Source organism: Anomaloglossus baeobatrachus, chromosome 6, assembly GCF_048569485.1.
Source record: "Anomaloglossus baeobatrachus isolate aAnoBae1 chromosome 6, aAnoBae1.hap1, whole genome shotgun sequence".
Classification (NCBI taxonomy): domain Eukaryota; kingdom Metazoa; phylum Chordata; class Amphibia; order Anura; family Aromobatidae; genus Anomaloglossus; species Anomaloglossus baeobatrachus.
This window is the reverse complement of record NC_134358.1, coordinates 185,696,387-185,718,651: the sequence shown is the minus strand read 5'-3', so window position 1 is coordinate 185,718,651 and position 22,265 is coordinate 185,696,387. Positions and strand designations below refer to the sequence as shown.

At 46.2% G+C, this 22,265-nt stretch overlaps 1 protein-coding gene across 4 annotated transcripts in view; it reads right to left on the bottom strand.

Moving 5' to 3' along the window:
- Nucleotides 1-22,265, bottom strand: part of LDLRAD4 (low density lipoprotein receptor class A domain containing 4) — a 345,350-nt gene that overhangs the window by 25,642 nt on the left and 297,443 nt on the right. For 2 of the 4 annotated variants that reach the window (XM_075314594.1, XM_075314597.1), the window contains one exon: nucleotides 7,240-7,394. In XM_075314594.1, the coding sequence (XP_075170709.1) occupies nucleotides 7,240-7,394 (155 nt within the window). Of the gene's footprint in view, nucleotides 1-7,239; nucleotides 7,395-19,584; nucleotides 19,928-20,002; nucleotides 20,088-22,265 lie in introns of those variants that run through there. The other 2 variants (XM_075314596.1, XM_075314595.1) reach the window with 2 other exon arrangements.

The window sequence follows — 22,265 nt, the reverse complement described above, 5'->3', positions numbered from 1 at the left end:
CCCTGTACACATAGCCAGGCTACACATCGGGTAATTAACCCGATGTGTACTGTGGCTAGGAGTGCAGGGAGCCAGCGCTAAGCGGTGTGCACTGGTGACCACGGTAAATATCTGGTTGGTTACCCGATATTTACCTTAGGTTACCAAGCGCAGCATGCTTCCACGCGTCGCTGCTGGCTGGGGGCTGGTCACTGGTTGCTGGTGAGATCTGCCTGTTTGACAGCTCACCAGCAACCCGTGTAGTGACGCTTCAGCGATCCCTGCCAGGTCAGGTTGCTGGTAGGATCGCTGGAGCGTCGCTTAGTGTGACGGTACCTTTAATGTAAGGTTTATCGGCTTCAGATGATGCATAATTATTAGAAGGTACGCTTGATAAGGGGATGACACATTGACTCACCCCTACTTTGGCTTCAGCTGTAATCTGAGGATACCAGGCAGTTTCCCTATAGCACAGTCACAGGAATAAGTTGCACTACACTGAGCTCCCTATATGAATGGTTTAGGTTACGCAGGGGCTGTAGTGTGACATTGGTCACGACATGTCATGCACCACATTGTAGCACTATGCTGAAGCTTCACTGCAGCTTAATGAGAACCTGACATCACGATTTACCATGTTAAAAGGAGCCTGTCAGCAGAATTTTCGCAATTAAACTAAAAGATTCCCCTTCTGCAGCTCCTGGGCTGCATTTTAGAAAGGTTCATCTTGTTACTGGCCCCCCCTTTCAGACCTAAATAAACACTTTATAAAATCTTACCTTTTGGTATGCTAATGTGGTTTTATGGTCACGGGGGCGGGCTGTATTGCGTCAGTTATTCCCCCTCCTGCCGCTGTACACTGTCCCCCATTGCTCATTTACATACATGAGGCCGCTGCCCTCATGTAAAGCAGTGCTCCAGAGGTCTCGCGCATGCCCAGTGGCACTATCGCGGGACTGAGCACTGTGCAAAGCGTGAGCGCTGGTGAGGTTATTGCGCAGGCGCGAGATTATGGGCAGCGCTGTGAAGGTCATCACCAGCGTCAACCAAGTACCCGCCCATAATCTTGTGCCCGAGGTAATAGGGAACGTGGATAATATGGCCAGCGCTAGTGCATAATGGTGGAGGCAGAGAGAAAAGCGCGGGCACGAGGTTATGGGCGGGTACTTGGATGACGCTGATGATGATTAACAGCGCCGCCCATAATATCGCGCCTGTGCAATAACCTCACCAGCGCTCACGCTTTGCACAGTGCTCAGTCCCACGATAGTGCCACTGGGCATGCGCGAGACCTCTGGAGCACTGCTTTACATGAGGGCGGCGGCCTCATGTAAATGGGCAATGGGGGACAACGAACAGCGGCAGGAGGGGGAATAACAGACGCAATACAGCCCGCCCTCGTGACCATAAAACCCCATCAGCAAGATTTTATAAAGTGTTTATTTAGGTCTAAAAGGGGGCACAGTAGCAAAAGGAACCTTTCTAGAATGCAGCCCAGGAGCTACAGAAGGGGATTCTTTTAGTTTCATAGCGAAAATTCTGCTGACAGGTTCCCTTTAAAGTAAAGGTATGGTTTGAATGGGCCTGTTAAACTGATTTAATAGATACTTGTAGCGAAGAAATCCGCAGCCTGGTTCATGTTTAATTCACATTACAGGTTTTGGTGCTATATACATTTCTGCATTGGGGTGGGACAGTGGGTAGGGTCTTCAGCTTTGACACGGCCACTCCACGTTTGTATGCGACTCCTCTTTCAAAGCTTGCTCCAGCACCACCTCTGCTATAGGCAGCATCAAATTCAGTCAACTGGTGGTCTTCAGCAAAATGATGTCCGTGGCAGCGCATTTGCAAATTGAGATCTCAGCTTGTACTTAAGCCAAGGTCCAAATCTGTGAATGCATTACAACCAGTGTCATTTTACTGAAGACCGCAGAGAGATGAAAGGGCACATGCATCGACACTAATGTCATTGTACTAATGATCACTGGGATATGCATGTGTGCAACCGCTGCCTGCAGCAAGGGAAACAGTGTGAACTTCAAAAAGGAGGCACATACAAACGCAGGGGGACCAGGGCACAGTTAAAGACCCTACCCATACTGCCACCCAAAAGGAAGGAAGAAAGACTGTTCTCCATTGCCTAATCAGACTGCAGATTTCGTCAGAGGCAACTTTTAAAATGTCAGGATAACAGTGCTATTATGGTCATACCTTTACTTTAATCACGATGACAGGTTCTCTTTAATGTAAGTGAATCGGTTCACTTTGCGAGACGCAAGTCACAAAACATGAAAATCATTGGATGAATTGGACCTGATTAGATAAAAAAAGAAAACAAAACCTTGCAGAGCTGCATATTGAAAACCTTGTTAGATTGTTAAAAAGTTGTTTTAACTCTGCTTCCTGTGCCTGAATCTGCCCCAACTTGACACTAGTTGTTCCACTTAGGCTACTTTCACACATCCGGCTTGAGCCCTGCGGCTCAATCCGGCTGTGAAGCCTATGCAACGGATGCGGTGAAAACACCGCATCCTTTGCATAAGTTTTTCCCATGCGGCCCGCCCGGTTTTTGCCGCTTGCGGCATGCTACTGAGCATGCGCAGTGGCAAAAACCGCATGCGGCGGCCGGATGCGGTATTTGCCGCATCGCGCCGCATCCGGCCGCCATAGGCATGCATTGAGAGATGCGCCGCATCGGCCGAATGCGGCGCGATGCGGGTTTTTTTGCCGCACGAAAAAACGTGCCAGGCAACGTTCCATCCGGCCGCCGCATCGGCTAAATCTGCCGCATGCGGCAAAAACCGGATGGAACGCAAGGCCATGCGGCACAATGCGGCACTAATTAAAGTCTATGCAGGAAAATCGCAACCGGCAGCAAAAAAAACCGGTTGCGATTTTCCTGCAAAGTGCCGGATTGTGCCGCAGAAGAAAAACCGGAGGTGTGAAAGTACCCTTAGGCTACTTTCACACACATCAGTTTTCTGCATTCAGGCACAATCCTTTTTTTTTCCTGATCCAAAGGATCCGGCAAAAATAAAAAGTAAAACCGTATCCACCGGATCCGGTTTTTAACGGATCCGTTATGCCGGATGCGTAAAAAACCGGATTCGTTTTGCATCCGTTTTGTCCGTTTTTTTTTGATGGATCAGTTTTTTTTATTTAATTTGGTGCATGTGCAGTTAACAAAAACGGATCCGGCAGCCGCATTCATTTTTTACCGCATTGCGCCGGATCCGGCGTCCATAGGCTTTTATTGTAAAACACGCCATATCGCGCCGGATCTGGCGCGATGCGTTTTTTTTTTGGCGGACAAAAAAAAACGTTGCAAGACACGTTGCCTCCGGCCGCCGCTTTAATTTTGCCGCATCCTGAAAAAAAACGGATGCAACGCAAAGCCATCAGGTACAATCCGGTAACAATGCAAATCTATGGGGCTAAACCTGATGCGGTACCGGATCCGTTTAACCCGTTTTTTTCCGGATTGTACCTGATGGAAAAAAACTGATGTGTGAAAGTAGCCTTACCCCTGCGTGGTCTTCTAGTCCATCACTATCCTCTGCGGTCAGGAAGTTGGAGCGGTGGATTAATGTAAAACCTTTGAAATATTTGTAGTTGACAAGTAATGCAGTTTGCACCATGTCAACGTAAGCAGCGGATATCTTCCCAGCAACAAAATCCAGTTACTTAGCATACAGAAATGGCACAGCATAATCTGCAGTGCTTCGTGCAGTTACACGTGTATTGTGAAAAATACACATAATTGAAACGATCATTAAGCGTTGTAATGATTCTACGACATGCAGCATTGATCACTATGTAAATATAAAGAGAACGAAAGCTATGTGTTTTAGAGAGGAGCTCTTGTCCTGAAATGGCCGGTAATACGACAACCACGGACAGAAGTCACACTGTACAGAGGACTACACCAGAATGACACCCCTAGAGCGCCACAAAATCCTGTCCACTGCCTGTCCTAATGAGAGCTGACTGCCTCCTTCAGCTATGCCTTTCCTGAAGCCTAGAGAGCAGAGGCACGATGTTCAGTCAGCTGTCTGGGTCATACATGACACATGCCGCCCATCACAAAAAGCAAAGCGGGGCCTCAGTGCCAGAAGCAGCTCTACAAGTGCACTGTCATGGAAAAAGCTGTTCTTCTGCTTCCACTGTCATAGCCAAAGCTCAGAAGAAAATGATAAAAGATGAAAGCAGCACCAGTGTATAGAAATAAAGATCAGAGCATCCTGGGTCTCTTCATCTCCCATCTGTACAGATAGATTTGTCAGTGACATGGGTCTGTATGGAAGATTCTTTGAAAATCTTATTTGTCGAAGGCTTTATTCACCCACCAGTTCATAAAAAAAAAAAAAATAAAAAGCAGACTTGTCCTACTTTGGTCTTTTCACAGGACAACACTCGCTCACTCACGTAAATAGGTCCATGAAAAAAATAGAAATACAAAAAGGGACAGTCGAGTTTCCTGTATGCCGTCTGTGTTTCATCCACCAGCTGATAGGAGATAGTTGGGAAACCTCCACTGATGCATGAGAAAAACAGGTTACATGCATAAAGTATGCACGAGAAACATTGCAATAAAAAATAAACAAAAAAGACTTTGTATTTTACATACTCTGCTGTTTGTTAGCAAAATAAACAGCAAATTCTCCACCACTATTAGCACAAGATGGAGTGGATTTGTAAATGCAGAAATACCTATGGATTTCTTATGTTTAATATAAAGATTTATTAGAGAATTAAGCTTTTTAACATACAAGCACGTACAAAATATAATGGGCTAGTATTTGTCATTTCAAGGATACGCCACCTACAAAACCTCTATGGTACAAGCACAGTTACCTGTAGTCTTCTCACTATACTGTACAAATATACTAAGGCATGTCACAATTTGATTTGTTCACAGATATTACCGGAACATGTGATTTCCTGGATATCTGTGTTGTGGTTTCCTTTGTAAAACAAAATTGACAATACCAGATACATGACAGATACACAACAGTGCAATGTTGACTTATAATGGGATGCATTGTGGCCTGTGATTTTGATAGGAAGTCTCTGTCCTACCTCCTTCCCCTTTCTATAGACCTCCGAGCAGCTGACGTAATCCGATACCTCAGTGAGAAGACTGCTGCACTAATTACTGGTCATTTTTTGGTAAAACCCATACAGGAGGCAAGGAGGAATAAAACATCTCATCTTTGAGTTTACTGTTAAGGAAAACGCAATGTGAAGACCTGTTACACTTAGGGTATGTGCACACTAGGCGTTTTTTTCACGCTGCGTTGTGCGTTTTTGTCTCTAAAAACGCACCTGCGGCTAAAAAACGCGACAAAAACACATGCGTTTTTGCTCACTGCGTTTTTAATCAGTGCACAATGCCATTAAAGATTGTTGATGAAAAAAAAAAAAAAAAAAAAAAAGAGAAAAAGGTCTGATGTCATTTCCTTCTTCAAAATGTTCATTGTATGCAGGAGAGCAGACAGCAGCTGCAGAACTACAAGGCTCAGCATCATCCATCCGGGACTGTATGCAGGAGTTTTTTGCCCAAAAAGAAAAAAAAAATGGACATGGGCTTCGCTATATTTTTGTATGCTAGCCAGGTACAGCAGGCAGGTACAGGCTGCCCCCAATCCCCACCTGCCTATTTGTACCTGGCTGGGAATCAAAAATATAGGGAAGCCCCTTTTTTAATTCATGAATTTCAAGAAATAATTAAAAAAAAAAAAATGACATAGGCTTCGCCCAATTTTTGAGTCCAGCCAGGTACAACTAGGCAGTGGAATTGGAATCCGCAGTGCAGAGTGCCCATGCTTTCTGGGCACCCCCACTGCAAATTGCAGTCCGCAGCCACCCCAGAAAATGGCGCTTTCATAGAAGCGCCATCTTCTGGCGCTGTATCCAACTCTTCCAGCTGCCCTGATGCCGGGTGGCTCACTGGGTAATAATGGAGTTAGGGCTAACTGTATATTATCAGCTGGCCCTAAGCCCGAAATGCATGGTGTCACGCCAATATTAGACATGGCCACCATGAATTTCTAGTAATGATAAAAAAAAAAAAAAACCACAACACAAAAATATTTTTATTAGAAATAAAACACAACACAATTAGTGACTCCATCTTTATTGAAATAAAAGAACCCCCCTCCGCAGTAATCCTGGGTCAGGGTCCTGTGCCGTCCAATCCAGATCCAATATCATCTGATCGGTTTGCTGGAAGGCAAAGCGATCAGATGATGTGTTAAGTTCAAGGGACTGAAGCACATCACACATCAGCTGACTGTATAAAAGCCGATTATACAATCAGCTGAAGCATCAGTGCAAAAAAAAATAAATAAATACTCACGTCTGTGCTGATTACCGGCAGCTCCTGCAGCGATCGGATGAGAGTCTGATCCTGTCCCATCGCTGCAGGAGCTGCCGGTAATCAGCTGATGAAGTCCCCTGACGGCAGGATCAGCTGATAGCCGGCCGGGCGCGAAAAAGCCGGCGACACCGCGAGAATTACGATCAGTTGATGCGTCAGGTGACTGCATCAGGTGATCCACTGCCAGGTCCTGCAAGCTTCGTGCGTGCCCCAGGAAGACTGCACACAGCCAGAGCGGCGGTACCGGGAGGAGATGGGAGCGGGCATGGCACCGGGACCCTGCAGACAGGTGAGTATATATGACTTTTTTTCTACTGTTCACTTTTGTTTTCGCCGCTACCTCCACCTCCCGCCCAGACATGGCGCTGCACGGAGCTGACATGGCACCGGGCGGGTTGTGGACGCAGCGGTGACGGTACCGGGAGGATTCATGCTTCTGTGTTTACCAACAGAAGGAATCCTCTTCCTGTACACGTCACTTTACTGCCCACCCCTTGCGTTTATAGCTGCGTTTTTAGTCATAGAAATGCAGCTATATGCGTTTTTCATTGTGTTGTTGAACATCTCATTGAACTCAATGGGTCAAAAACGCAGAAATAATTGACATGCTGCATTTTTGTGGTCACCACAAAAACGCAGCTACAAAAAACGCTGTGTGCGGACAGCACTTCTGAAAACCCCTAAACATTGCTGGGGAAGCAATGTCACTGCGTTTTCAGCACAAAAACGCCGTAAAAAACGCCACTAAAAACGCAGCAAAAACGCCTAGTGCGCACAAGGCCTTAGAGGACCCTCAAATTCATAGGTTTTACTTTTTGTGTGTGTGTGTATGTTCTACAAACACTGCCACATATTCAACTGCAGAGAGAAGGAAAACTCACCGGCTGGAGAACTTCTTCCTGTCTTCTGCTTTGGCTTTGTCGGTTAGTGAAGGACCACGTGGAGAGTTTATAATGATTGAGAAGGCAGACGATCACAACCACCATCACCGTTATAACCACGATTATGATAATTATCTGCACAAACTCCAATTCAGCTGAAAAACAAAAAGAAATCTCATTAAGTATAGCACCAGATATCGGAAACAAGTACACGCGTGGAGGCCAGTACGTTCCGCTGCATCACCGGTCATAGAAGGGAAAAGGAATCAGCCCCCTCCCCCCCAAATCCTATTAGGCACGCATTGTTTTTTATTTTATCTGTGCCCTCAGCAACATCCCTCACAACAAAAAAAAGTTGAAAAATGTCCAGCGCGTCATGTGAATGAGGTCAGAGGAGAATAGTGCTCATTGTGAATATACTCCGCTCAAAAGGATTTGACATTAAAAGATTGATGCATCCCGAGTCATCCACAGTCTTCACCTGGGGAACGCGTCTCAGGAACCTGTGAGAGCTAATGCCTGTGACCCAATTAAGAAATAACGTCCGGAACACCAATCCAAGTCTGAACTAGGTGCAAAAACCCTAAAAAACTTCACTATATAGAGAGAAGGGCTGCAAAGCAGTGACAGTGCAAGGGGAATAAATGTAAAGCAGAAACTGCTGTGTGAATACTGACATGAACAATACAATAGCTATATGTGAGAAGTATGACAATAGAATCTGCATTACTGCCATGAACTTCCGAAGAGACATTTAGCTATTGAAATGATCAATACAACAGAGCCCAAACACCTCGTCACGGTATTCTCTTACGTTGGGGTCCCTAGCTAATGTGTGTCCTCTCTTGCAGTAAAAAAAAAACCCTACTGTGTATGGGAAGCGGAGACCCAGGCTATATATGCGTCTAACGTGGACTGGCAATAGGTGTGGGCAGGGTCAGGTTCACAAACGAAAGACTACAAATCAATTAAGAATTGACGTCTGGAACACCATTCTAAGTCTGACCTGGGTGCAAAAACCCAGTTGGGGCTCTGTTGCATTGATCAATTCAATAGCTAAATTTCACCTTATTCTTTAGTTCATGGCAGTAATGCAAATTCCATTGTCATACTTTAATTTCTATATATAGCAATTGTATTGTTCATGTCAGTATTCACATAGCAGTTTCTGCTTTACATTGATTCCCCTTGCACGGTCACTGGTGTGCAGCCCTTCTCTCTATATAGTAAAGCCTATGACCCATCACTGATCTTGGTTGTGCCCATTTTGCATTGTAATGTTCGCTCAATACCAGCTTGCCTATAAGATGAGAATTGAAGCTAAATTTCTGCAGTCAATTTAAAATGGAGCCTCCCAATATGGAGGAACATTCACGCCCTTGAGACAGAAAATGTTATAAACATAAGGTGTTTAAGATAAAAAGTGCAGATACAATGCGAGATATGTATACATTGCGTGTGCACTGGCAGATACAAGATTCCTAGCAAGAAAATGTACCTGGGCAACAATGACATGAATCTAAAGAATTCCCATCAGTTAGGATCAAATTCGCAGGTTCCAAAACATCAGATCCAGCAGATATGGACTCCGAGTGGAGATCCACAAGGTGGGTCAAGAGAACTCTGGCTTTTATTCAGAGCTAGATTTGGGGATTGACTACTTTTGCAAAGGATCTTACAGTGAACTTTCTAAAGCTTCACCAAGTTAACTTAGAAAACTATTCTGTTTTCTCTGACCCGCTTGCCCTCCAATACATAGTGTGGGTACTTTCTGTATTGTGAGCATGTACAGGGCACAGATTTCACCAGTCTTCCTCCTGCTGCAGTCACCAGAAACACTACTTCCAGGTGATGGGTGACTATGAAGCACGCATTCTTATTCCTGCTAATTGCAACCACTAGGATAGGAAAAAATGTTTTTACCCATAGTGAATTTTCAAAAACCATTAAAAAACAAGCAAAAAATGTTGCCATGTACAGTATTCCAAGAACATCCCAGGTTTTTAGATTAATCCTTTTCACGCTGTAGCTCAGGAGTTTCCTTGAAGACCTACAGAAAACCACAGACACTACGTCAGAAAGAAATTTGCTTACCTACATCTCTGAAACTTTTGTGACACTAAGCCATGGAGAAACATTTTATAGAGATTGCCCTCACCAGAACTGAAGATAACTTGCTACCTGATCCACAGCAAAAGCCACCAGGACTGAGCCGCACACTCTGGTCTCCAACACCCTCTCACCAGCCTTTGCGTGACATCTCCCCATGAGTGATGGTTCTCTACCTAGTACATGCACGCAGGGAGAGAAGGTGCTGGGGACCACACTGACTAGTCTTGTGCATACAGGTCCCCAGCGACTACACAGATTCCTCAGGGGAAAACTTTTCTCCTTGCAGAGACTGACAAACCAATCTGGCAATCAGTGGTGAGCAGTCTTAGGCTATGTGCGCACGTTGCGTAATTGCATGCAGTTACGCTGCTATCTGCACCGCAGCGCAACTGCATGCGTCCTGCGTCCCCAGCACAATCTATGAAGATTAGGTAGGAGACGTGCTCACGTGGCGTATTAGAGCGCAGCGCTTCGGCTGCTGCCCGAAGCGCGCGTTTTAAGAAGTGACATGTCACTTCTTTCCTGCGCTCTGCATGCAGCCCCCGCTCTGTCTATGGGAGGGGCTGCACTCAAGAGAGCATGAAAATCGGCTTTTTTTTTTTCATTACGGACTTTCTGCAGCGATTTGAAGCGCACGTGTGCTGTAAGATTGTTCGCAAGTTTCTTTTTTTTTTGTAGTGGATCAGCTGAAATTCAGGAAAAACACTTGAAAAGAAATGCTTGAACACACTTATTTATTTTAATAGGAAATCTGTGTTTCAGACAAAGTTTTCAGTGAGTTATTTCACAAGGCTTGAAAACATCTAAATATTATGGAATGGATTTGTTATGAAATCTACTTGAAACTTTATATTCTCAAGTTTCAAGCCTGAAAAAAAATAAATAAATTGATGCAACGTTTAATTTTTATAGTTTTTCAAACAAGGTGAACTTTGATTCCAAGAATGGATTATTCTTGAAAAAAAACAAAAAAACCCCACAAGTTTTCTATTAAAATGTAAGGTAATCTGTCAGCTGGTTTTTGCTTTTTAATCTGAATAGCATAATGTAAGGGATAAGGGTCTGTTAAAGCGATGTGTCACTTATTGGGAAGAGTTCTGTAGTTTCAGTAGAATCAGCGTTTTAACAGCAAGTGATTATCACTGCCTAACTACATGTCTCGTGCAGAGCAGTGAGGCTAATCTGTGTAACCCTGCCCTCACCAGATTAGCAGGTTGCTGGGGTGAGCGGGCAGGGTTATATACAGCACAAGAGTCATAGAATCAGTTTTTGTCTTAGGCTATGTGCACATGCTGCGTTATCTTGACTGTGCGTTTTTGGCCGCTAAAAACGCACCCGCGGCAAAAAACGCATGCGTTTTTACTGCAATTTGGTGCGTTTTTGATCTCTGCGTTTTTCCAATGCATTGCATGGGGGGGAAAACTCAAAAACGCAGGAAAGAATTGACATGTTTATTTTTTTTTAAGCTCAAAAACGCAGCTAAAAAAAAAAAAAAAAAAAAAAAAAAAAGTTGTGTGCGGACAGTAAAAATAAAAACTCATACTTTTCTGAGGAAGCAAAGTCATGCAGTTTTGAGACCAAAAACGCACCTGAAAAACGCGCAAACACGCCGCGAAAAACGCACTGTGTGAACTTACCCTAATGTGGATGTACCAGAGCTATCAAAAACACCACTAAGCAGCCCACTAAGTGACACATTGCTGGAATCAGGGTCTCTGTCTCTACATTATTCTCCTCTCAGATTACATAGACACCTGCTGGGAGATTCCCCTTAATGTGATCATAGCCTTGATGGTCTTTTAAACAGATAACTGCCCAAAAAATTGTGTCAACAGCAATAAAACCAAACGTTTTTAGGGAGTTCTAATCTGTTTAACTTTTGGGGGGTGTAAGGTTTGGTTTGTCAGCAGAACCTCCCCATGTAATGACTGTTCATCAGAGGAGAAAAAAAAAAACCAGCTGATCGCACAATTGCAATTATTAAAAAAATAAATAAAATGGAATTTTAGGATATACAAACAAGTCCTGTTACTATTCGACTATGTGCGCACTTTGCTTTGTTCACGCGTTTCCGCAGCTTTTTGAGCTGCAGCGATTTAATGCCAATATGCATGCTTTCTGATTTCCAGTCTATGGAAAATAGGGCTTTCTTGTGCGCACAATGCTTTTAAAAACGCAGCGTTTTAGTTGCCTAAAATTTGTCAAAACCTCTGCGTTTGAAGAAGCAACATGCCAATTGTTTTTGCAATTTTGGCAGGGTTTTGCTAACATTGAAGTCAATGAGAATTCTCAAAAAAAGAAATTTCTAGCGTTTTACATGCTTTGTTTAGATGCAGAAGGCATGCTTTTTTGACAACAACGCATGCGTTTTTGCCATTATAGTGAGGTCAAGAGGTTTCCATTTGCCTTCATATCCATTCCAACTTTAAAAAAAATAGTGAAACAATACTTTTACTTTATTTGAAACAATTATTAAATCTCAAACATTTTCGGTAAATCATCATAGTTATGAGTTAAAGGTAATTTTTTTTTTTTTTTCATTTTTTTCCAACTGTTTGAATGTTCAAACTTTGTGTGTATTTGTATTGAAAACGCATCTCAATTTAAGCACAGAAAAAGCATGTCAAACGCGGTCAAAACGCGGCTAAATGATATAAAAACGCTTGCGTATTTCCAGCGTTTAGGTGGTCAAAACCAAATTTGGCAATGACAAATTCTGCCAGAGGGTGCGTTCATTTCTGCAAGGTACTGGACGCAACGTGCGCACATAGCCTTGGACGCACTTAATTGCTGCCTATATGGGCAATTTACATGTCCTTGTAGAAGGACCCTTAGTCTGGATTGACACATTTCCTTGAATTATCCATGACTAGAAAGATTGTATGAAGAAATATAAATATAATGCCAACTATTAGGAAATCTAGCAAACAAAACGGCATAGCAGGTCACAGAGACTACGTGAGGACAAAGGACTGAAGCACAGCCGGGCAGCAAGACTTGGAGGCACTAGCAGTCAACAGGATTTCTAACCTATCATTTCCTTTTCATCTGAACACCATCAATTTTTAGATCAAGAAATGTCAACACTTCCAGTACCATAAAGTAATAAAACCCTTACATGTTTACTAAGGAGGTGACAATCTTGCCCAGGACGTGCACAATGAAAATGACAGTTCAGTGAACTTCATACTAAAACTGGCTGTACTTTACAGTTATCAGGCCACGTCCACAGACTACGCACGCATGGGAAACACTGCAGGCCGAACTCATCCTGTGCGAAGCTTGTGAGACTGGTAACCGCTAGATCGCTGGAGGGCCGACCGATCTACAGTGCTCCTGCATGGGACCCCCAAGGATCAGTAAGCCACCACTTATCTTGTGGATAGGTGATCAATTTAATTCTGGATTAGTCTCGTGTGTAAAGCTAGGAGTCCACGGCGCCATTTCATTACCATTACGGTTATGGCTAAAAGTCGCTTACAGGGAAACACTTATCTGCCAGTTTTATGTCAACATGGAACCACCACAAAATTTTATACAGTGCAATGTGGCCCACCCATGAACCAGCGCTGATCAATTATACAAATATCAAGACAAGTTCCTGCAATGCCCTGCACATGAAAAAAGGAAACCGTTATTATAAGAAATATAAATTTCTAATTGGTGGTATTTGCTATCATTACTACACCTAATACATATTGGGAGAAGATCTTTGAGATGGAAATACCCCTTTAAGTCGACATTCAACCATAAAAAACTAAGATGCAGCTGCAGCCTTACTACCCTAGAGATGCATGACTGAACTGAGAGCTTGGTAACGTTTGGAGCATGGCCCTACACAATGACATAGTCTGATCACTGCTGACGATGTGTCTATACGGTCGGAAACCAAGGAAATGGTATCACCCAGTTGTAAAATCAAAGATTCCCAGGAGGAATAGCAGAGGAACACCACACAACACAAGGTTATAAGAAAAGAAGCTCCATCATTGTGACAAGGAGAGAATATAATCAAGACGTGTTATTACTTTGGTCATTTCTTATAGTAATTTAGACACGTGAGGGCCACTGGTGACCGTACAATCGCAGACGCATGCATTAGTAAGTATATTTCATAGTTATTGGTACAGATTTATCTTGGAGGCTGGAGGGAGGTTACAGTTACTGGTTTCATCCAGAGCTGGGTGTTAGGTCACAGAGCAGCGGGTGAAGCTCCACAGTATAGACAGGGGTCTTTGTGAGCATCCACCACTGAAGTGCTCCTCTGCACAGTGCTCTCCTCAGGTCCCATAATGTCTGCTGGAAGAATACAGAGGCCAGGGCCACAGAGGCACAAGAAGGGATGCCCTGCACATTGGCCACGCTCTACTCATAGAATAACACGCCTATTATCGTTTGGTCAGGAGTGATCTTAATGTTTGAGACCGATTGTGAAACCACGGGCTCTAGGACTTTCGGTCACTGAGACAGAAACCTTCATATACCACCTGGAGAATTGCCAGCAACTCTGGTCATTGTGAGGGAGGGCATAGCCCTGGACCACCCAGAACAAAAAGGGGCTCTATACAGTTTCTACCAGTCTGACAACAATGACCGGAGCTCTGTTGATTTCAATGGGTCTTTGGAAAGAGCGTTGCTGAATGGGTCCAGCGACTCAAATTTAGAACCCAGATCTGAGCTCATGGACCCAACTGAACCAAAACAGTCAGATTCACAAAGTATTTTTGGAAGGGTAATCAATTAAAAAGGCTGCCCAAAGTCATCATTCACTATGCAGAGGTCTATGCAGAACATGAGGAGACTTCAGCTCCATTTGTGCTAAAATAATAAATCTAACAATCACTTTCTCAACTGACGGTGGGGTTATTATTCCAGCTGGCCCCAAATTACTTGGGTGCTAGACTATGGGGAATGCAGCTAGGCGCTGGTTTGGAAAGAAACTGACCATGCGAGACCAGTCCTTCTTCCTGTAAGCCAGCACCGTCAGCCATGAACATGAAGCCACTGTCATTGCCAGTCACAATGTTACCTGGACCCTGGGAACTGACCAGGACCACGATCACTTCTATCCAACATAATGGCATTCACTCCGCCATACTACATACAAGGTCACCACCGGCCTTCTGCTTTTACATAGATACAGTCAGGGCCAGAAATATTTGGACAGTGACACAAGTTTTGTTATTTTAGCTGTTTACAAAAACATGTTCAGAAATACAATTATATATATATATAATATGGGCTGAAAGTGCACACTCCCAGCTGCAATATGAGAGTTTTCACATCCAAATCGGAGAAAGGGTTTAGGAATCATAGCTCTGTAATGCATAGCCTCCTCTTTTTCAAGGGACCAAAAGTAATTGGACAAGGGACTCTAAGGGCTGCAATTTACTCTGAAGGAGTCTCCCTCGTTAACCTGTAATCAATGAAGTAGTTAAAAGGTCTGGGGTGGATTACAGGTGTGTGGTTTTGCATTTGGAAGCTGTTGCTGTGACCAGACAACATGCGGTCTAAGGAACTCTCAATTGAGGTGAAGCAGAACATCCTGAGGCTGAAAAAAAAGAAAAAATCCATCAGAGAGATAGCAGACATGTTTGGAGTAGCAAAATCAACAGTCGGGTACTTTGAGAAAAAAAGGAATTGACTGGTGAGCTTGGGAACTCAAAAAGGCCTTGGCGTCCACGGATGACAACAGTGGTGGATGATCGCCGCATACTTACTTTGGTGAAGAAGAACCCGTTCACAACATCAACTGAAGTCCAGAACACTCTCAGTGAAGTAGGTGTATCTGTCTCTAAGTCAACAGTAAAGAGAAGACTCCATGAAAGTAAATACAAAGGGTTCACATCTAGATGTAAACCATTCATCAATTCCAAAAATAGACAGGCCAGAGTTAAATTTGCTGAAAAACACCTCATGAAGCCAGCTCAGTTCTGGAAAAGTATTCTATGGACAGATGAGACAAAGATCAACCTGTACCAGAATGATGGGAAGAAAAAAGTTTGGAGAAGAAAGGGAACGGCACATGATCCAAGGCACACCACATCCTCTGTAAAACATGGTGGAGGCAACGTGATGGCATGGGCATGCATGGCTTTCAATGGCACTGGGTCACTTGTGTTTATTGATGACATAACAGCAGACAAGAGTAGCCGGATGAATTCTGAAGTGTACCGGGATATACTTTCAGCCCAGATTCAGCCAAATGCAGCAAAGTTGATCGGACGGCGCTTCATAGTACAGATGGACAATGACCCCAAGCATACAGCCAAAGCTACCCAGGAGTTCATGAGTGCAAAAAAGTGGAACATTCTGCAACGGCCAAGTCAATCACCAGATCTTAACCCAATTGAGCATGCATTTCACTTGCTCAAATCCAGACTTAAGACGGAAAGACCCACAAACAAGCAAGACCTGAAGGCTGCGGCTGTAAAGGCCTGGCAAAGCATTAAGAAGGAGGAAACCCAGCGTTTGGTGATGTCCATGGGTTCCAGACTTAAGGCAGTGATTGCCTCCAAAGGATTCGCAACAAAATATTGAAAATAAAAATAATTTTGTTTGGGTTTGGTTTATTTGTCCAATTACTTTTGACCTCCTAAAATGTGGAGTGTTTGTAAAGAAATGTGTACAATTCCTACAATTTCTATCAGATATTTTTGTTCAAACCGTCAAATTAAACGTTACAATCTGCACTTGAATTCTGTTGTAGAGGTTTCATTTCAAATCCAATGTGGTGGCATGCAGAGCCCAACTCGCGAAAATTGTGTCACTGTCCAAATATTTCTGGACCTAACTGTATCTGAGCAATATATCTGCCCAGACAAAATCTCATCCACTAAGGCTATGTGTCCACGAGAGAATGTAGCTGCGGATTTTTCTGCATCAAAATCCGCAGCTTTCCCGCAAAAACCGCACCTTTTCAAAGGTGCGGATTTGCCTTGGATTTTTTTTCTTTCTCCAATTTTAAAGCCAAAATCCGGATGAAAATCCGCAACAATAATTGACATGTTGCAGATTTTTCCGGATCAAAATCCGCTGCGGAAAAATCCGCAGCGTGGGCACAGCATTTCCAAAATGCCATAGAAATGGCTGGGAAGTGCCTGAGCTGCAGATTTTCGGGAAATCCGCGGCTTTTCCGCGAGAAATCGGCGCCAAAATCCGCGCATTTTCCGCAGCGTGGGCACATAGCCTAAATGTAGAGAAAACCTACAAGGTACATTGCCCAAAGCTACGGATTTGGCCTATGCAGCATGTCAATGTAGTAAAAATCTAAGCAAGACTTGACTTTCAGGACTTCCTATAGTTTTTGATAAGTGCAGATGTTGCTTTAAGGCTATGTGTCCACGGGAGAAAGTAGCTGCGGATTTTTCTGCATCAAAATCCGCACCTTTTCAAAGGTGCGAATTTGCCGCGGATTTACCGTGGATTTGCCGCGTTTGTTTTTTTTCCCCAATTTTAAAGCCAAAATCCGGGTGAAAATCCGCTACAATAATTGACATGTTGCAGATTTTTCCGGACCAAAATCCGCTGCGAAAAAATCCGCAGCGTGGGCACAGCATTTCCAAAATGCCATAGAAATGGCTGGGAAGTGCCAGTGCTGCAGATTTTCGGGAAATCCGCAGCTTTTCCGCGAGAAATCCGCGCTAAAATCCGCGCATTTTCAGCAGCATGGGCACATAGCCTAAGAACAGTAATACATAGATCATGTCGGCTGAATCCAAACAAGGTGTTCCATACAAGCAGATGTCCATTGCACTTTCCTCTTCAGACGGCACATTCACATTCGTTCCCTCTCCGTGCAGATACAGACATGTGCTTAGTGCAGATAACTTACAGAAAACACAGGGAAATTTAATACGGATTTTGCATTTGCGGACCCTACAGATTTGTTTTTCACAGGCAGATAAACTACCCATGATGAGAGCCGATCATCAATATAGCAAGTCGTGCCGCCCTCCTTTACTTATATGTTACTATTATGACTTCACACACGATCGTTCCTTTGGTCCCTCTCTACAGTTTCCATTACTGTCAGCAGCACATCACCCTACACAAATGGGGAAAAAGCAGGGTGGGCACAGTAAGCACAGTGATTAATGCCAAGAACCAAACAGCACTGTGGACTCCATATACAGAAGGCTAAAGTCAGCGCCTCTCTGTAGGATCCACTGATGAGCCTGGCCAGACACTACTGCATCCTTCCCCAGCCCCACCAGACACAGGAATATAATCCCACTTGTGGGAGATTATCGATTACATGCATGCCAGATCAGCAGGGTTATGCACTGGCGTAGCAGGTAACATTCGCAATGGCTGGGCACAGAATGACGAGCACAGACTGACCACCTGGGCTGGACAATCACCACCGCACAGTCCCCACAGTGCCCGTGCCGTCAGTTATCTCTGGACTCTGGGCAGGCGTACAACAAAGCACAGTGCGCTCAGTGTTTCCTAGAACACCGTTCACAGGGGCAAAGGGGCACATGTACAGAGTGCCAAGAGCTGCCACTTCTAAATTTACCAAGACTCGGGGGGAGGATTCTCCGAAGAGGGAGGCACATCCGTTCTGTGAAGCACAGCGCTCAGCAGTCTCAAGTCTGGAAACTCTGTGCTAAGTTTCCGCCTAAACCTCACCCAAACCATGAACTGGAGAAACAGAAGAACCAGCCCAAAGTTCTTGTGTGATGAGGTCATGTGCTGCACCGTATGCACACTGCCCCAGTACCAAGTCCTGTGTGTATGGGCATGATTGAGACAAAACGGCACCACGGGCATACAGCAATTCAGCCCGCTCTACAGATGGAGCAGACCTGCTTGTCTCATTAACCCTTCAGGGCCATGTGTGCATTGTGATAAATCCAACTTCCCTGTACATCGTGGAGCCTGGAGAAAGCTTTTCTAGAACGGTGAAGCGCAGAGGCTATCATACACACTACATAGCCCAGAAATGTGCCCACCTAACCACCCACTACATGCCAGGCCACTGCAAGGACCTGACTGCAAAGAAGTTATACACACAACCAATTGTCAGGTGCCAGTGAGCAGCTACTAAGAGCCGTGGCACAGGCTGGTCACAGAGACCCAGGAATGCCATGCCAGACTAATGCACCCCATAAAGTAATCCCAAAACTTAGTCAGGGGGGCAGCACTATAGGGGGGGACCAGGAGTAGGGAGGGAGTTTAGGAATACAGTGGGGTTCAGTACTTCAGGGAGCACTACAGGGGGGCAGCATTACAGTGCACACGGGGGGACACCCCGCTACACAGCACCACAGGAAGCGCACCACTACACAGCATACAGTGGGGAAGCACTACAGGGGGACACAACTACATGGCATGGGCGGGGGGAGCACTATAGGGGGACCAGGAGTAGGGAGGAAAGGAATACAGTGGGGGACAGTACTTCAGGGAGCACTACGGGGGGGGGGGGCAGCACTACAGGAGGACACAGCACACACAGGAGGCGCACCACTACACAGCCTACAGGGGGACACACCACTACATGGCATGGGCGGGGGGGAGCACTATAGGGGGACCAGGAGTAGGGAGGAAAGGAATACAGTGGGGGAGAGTACTTCAGGGAGCACTACGGGGGGGGGGGGGGGCAGCACTACACGGCACACGGGGGGGGGCAGCACTACACGGCACACGGGGGGGTAGAACTACACGGCACACGGGGGGGGCAGCACTACACGGCACACGGGGGGGGGCAGCACTACACGGCACACGGGGGGGTAGCACTACACGGCACACGGGGGGGGGCAGCACTACACGGCACACGGGGGGGGGTAGCACTACACGGCACACGGGGGGGGGCAGCACTACACGGCACACGGGGGGGGGCAGCACTACACGGCACACGGGGGGGGGGCAGCACTACACGGCACACGGGGGGGGGGGGCAGCACTACACGGCACACGGGGGTAGCACTACACGGCACACGGGGGGGGGGCAGCACTACACGGCACACGGGGGGGGGGCAGCACTACACGGCACACGGGGGGGGGGCAGCACTACACGGCACACGGGGGTGGGGCAGCACTACACGGCACACGGGGGGGCAGCACTACACGGCACACGGGGGGGGGGGCAGCACTACACGGCACACGGGGGGGGGGCAAGCACTACACGGCACACGGGGGGGGGGGGGCAGCACTACACGGCACACGGGGGGGGGGCAGCACTACACGGCACACGGGGGGGGGGGGGGGGCGGCACTACACGGCACGGTACCTTTCACCAGGATGAGGTCTTTGAGCGCAGCTTCTTGCAGTGTGGAGTTGCGGTGATCCCTGGACATGCTCAGGGCACAGGCACCGCATCCCGCACTGCTGCCCTCCGCCTGTAGATGCAGAGCTGTGACTAGCAGCCGTGGCAGGAAGCAGACGAGAGGGGCGGCAGCCTCATATCCTCCGGCGGACCACGCCGAGCTGCTCAGCAGAGGAGGAGGCGGTGCAGCCGCCGTGCTGGGCTCCAGGAGCAGCCGCGCCGTGTGCCCCGGCCTCTGGTTCCGTATTTGTGCTCCCGGGCACAGGACCGTGCGTCATTCCTCAGCACTTTCCTCCCGACTTTGGAGGAGACTGATGCTCAGTGCCGCCCCCTTCCGGCACATCCCCACACATGCTCCGTGCACAGCTGGCCGGAAAGTTACCTCAGGTGGGGCCGGGCGCCCCTGTCACCCACACAAGGGAGCACTCCGGGGTGACTGCAGCTCCGGAGCTCTTGGACGAGTTAATACTGCACAGCTAACTTCTGAGCCAGTATTAAAAAAAAAAAAAAACAACCCGCAGTGCTGCCCACACATTTCTCCATGCTGTAATGTGGGGCCAGTGTGACCTGCTCAGGCGGGATTAGGCGGGGGCTGAGCCCACCCAGTACAGACCCTGTGCCCCCCACTGGGCCCAGAGCTGTGGGACAAATTCCAGGACAGTGTAAAGTTGGTCTTTTTCCGCGGTCAGTAAAATATAGGCTCAGTGACATTGTGAAGCTGAAGAAACACAATGAACTCATCCCACAATCTGTATCTTACAGTGACCGCAGCTGATGGCTTAGAATTATGGGCTGTACATAAAGCATTTATAAATCACTGATTATGGGATTTTTCTAAAAAATTGTTTAAAAGAACTGAAGTCCTCAGTGGTTGATCCCTTTTAATGGCTAACTGAAAAGATGGTAATAATTGCAAGCTTTCCAGACTACTCAGGTCTCTTCATCAGGCTCAGTATAACACAATCTGAAGAGTCCCATATTTATACACAAGACATAGAATGGAGCAGTAAATAAGACAAGTTATGTGAAGCAGAACGATCACTATGGCAAGAGGAGTAGTCTGGAAAGCTTGCTATTACCAACTTTTCAGTTCGCCATTAAAAAGGTATCAACCACTGAGGACTTCAGTTCTTTTAAACAGTTTTTTTATTTCTACTGGCTAACACTGTACAAAGAGGGATTTTTCTATGCATCTGTAAAAAAAATATTCTGTCGTAATTTTTTGAAAAGCGGTTCAGAAGAAAAAAAGTCAAGATGGTAGCCCTGGCGTGTGACCATTGGAGGCCGGCTCGAACGGGTCACCATGTGGAATAAGGAGTCCAGTTCTAGGCCTTGGGCAGTGCTGCGCCCAGAGAACCCGACCACCTCCCCCCAATAGCACCGATAAGAGGGGCCGGGGGGGGGTGAGGGGGTCAGACGCCCATTGAGGAAGCATTGATCAGAGCCTTTATAAATAGCGTACCCCAGGGTAATCCGCAGCCTGTATACACCATACATCACCCACACCCAGCGTCGCCCTCCTTTTTGTAAAGGCTTCTATAGCGGAGCACTGTTACTGTACTTCCAATATGGATTCAACCCTTGTCTGATACCATGGAAAAAAAAAACAACCACCAGTTGTACCAATCTTCTCAGGGTTACATAGACCCCATGGTACCAGACAAGGGTTAAGAGTTTCCCCCTTTCAGAAAACTTAAGTAAAACTTTAGCAGTTCTAAAAAGAAAAACTCACCCTATTGTCCAATGGCCGCAATCCGATGATGCCCTGGTCTGTTTGGCTGCAGCGCAATCAAAGGGAGGTCGGTGCTGCAGCTCATCAGCGAGCTCCATGGCATTCAGCAACTTGTACTGTCTACACAGAGAGCCACTGAGCTCACAGATTGGCTGCAGTGCTGTTGATGTGACCAACACTGCAGACAAACGAGCCAAGGGCAGTAGAGGGAGCAGTAGCTCTAGACAGGAGGGGCAAGTAATGCATAAGATTTTGTTTTTTAATCAATAGATGTTAGAATAATGTTTTCCACAATTGGATGTGTTTAAAGGGAACCTGTCAAGTCTTTGCGCCTATGAACAAATGCCACCACCATTAACTGTTCTTTTGCTGCATTCTACAAATGTGTCTATCAGCGCCTGACTCCCCCTGTAGACCCCCAAAATACCATTTGATAAGCCCCCGCGCTGGATGTAAATTAGGCCGGTTTCACACATCCGGCTTTTTGCCGTTTTGCCGGATGCGGCGCTCTCCTGTACAGTTAATACAGTACAGTGACAGCGCAACAAGCGCCGGTCACATGCTGTCATGTGACCGGCGCATGTGACCCGGAAGTTACAGCGCTGTCACTGTACTGTATTAACTGTACGGGAGAGCGCCGCATCCGGCAAAACGGCAAAAAGCCGGATGTGTGAAACCGGCCTTAGAGTGGTCTGGTTCTATAGGTGTCCTCGCTGCAGCGTCTGTCCCTCCTCTCTGCTGCTTATAGTGTCCTCCTGCTATGACTGACATGGATAATGTGTGCTGACATGTCCATATACCCAACCAAGATCTCGCACCTGCATAGTAGCCTCGCAGGCCCATGCACTCTGCCCTGCCCTACTGCCGGCCGAGCCTAGATCACTGCGCAAGCAACGTCATTGCGATGTCATTC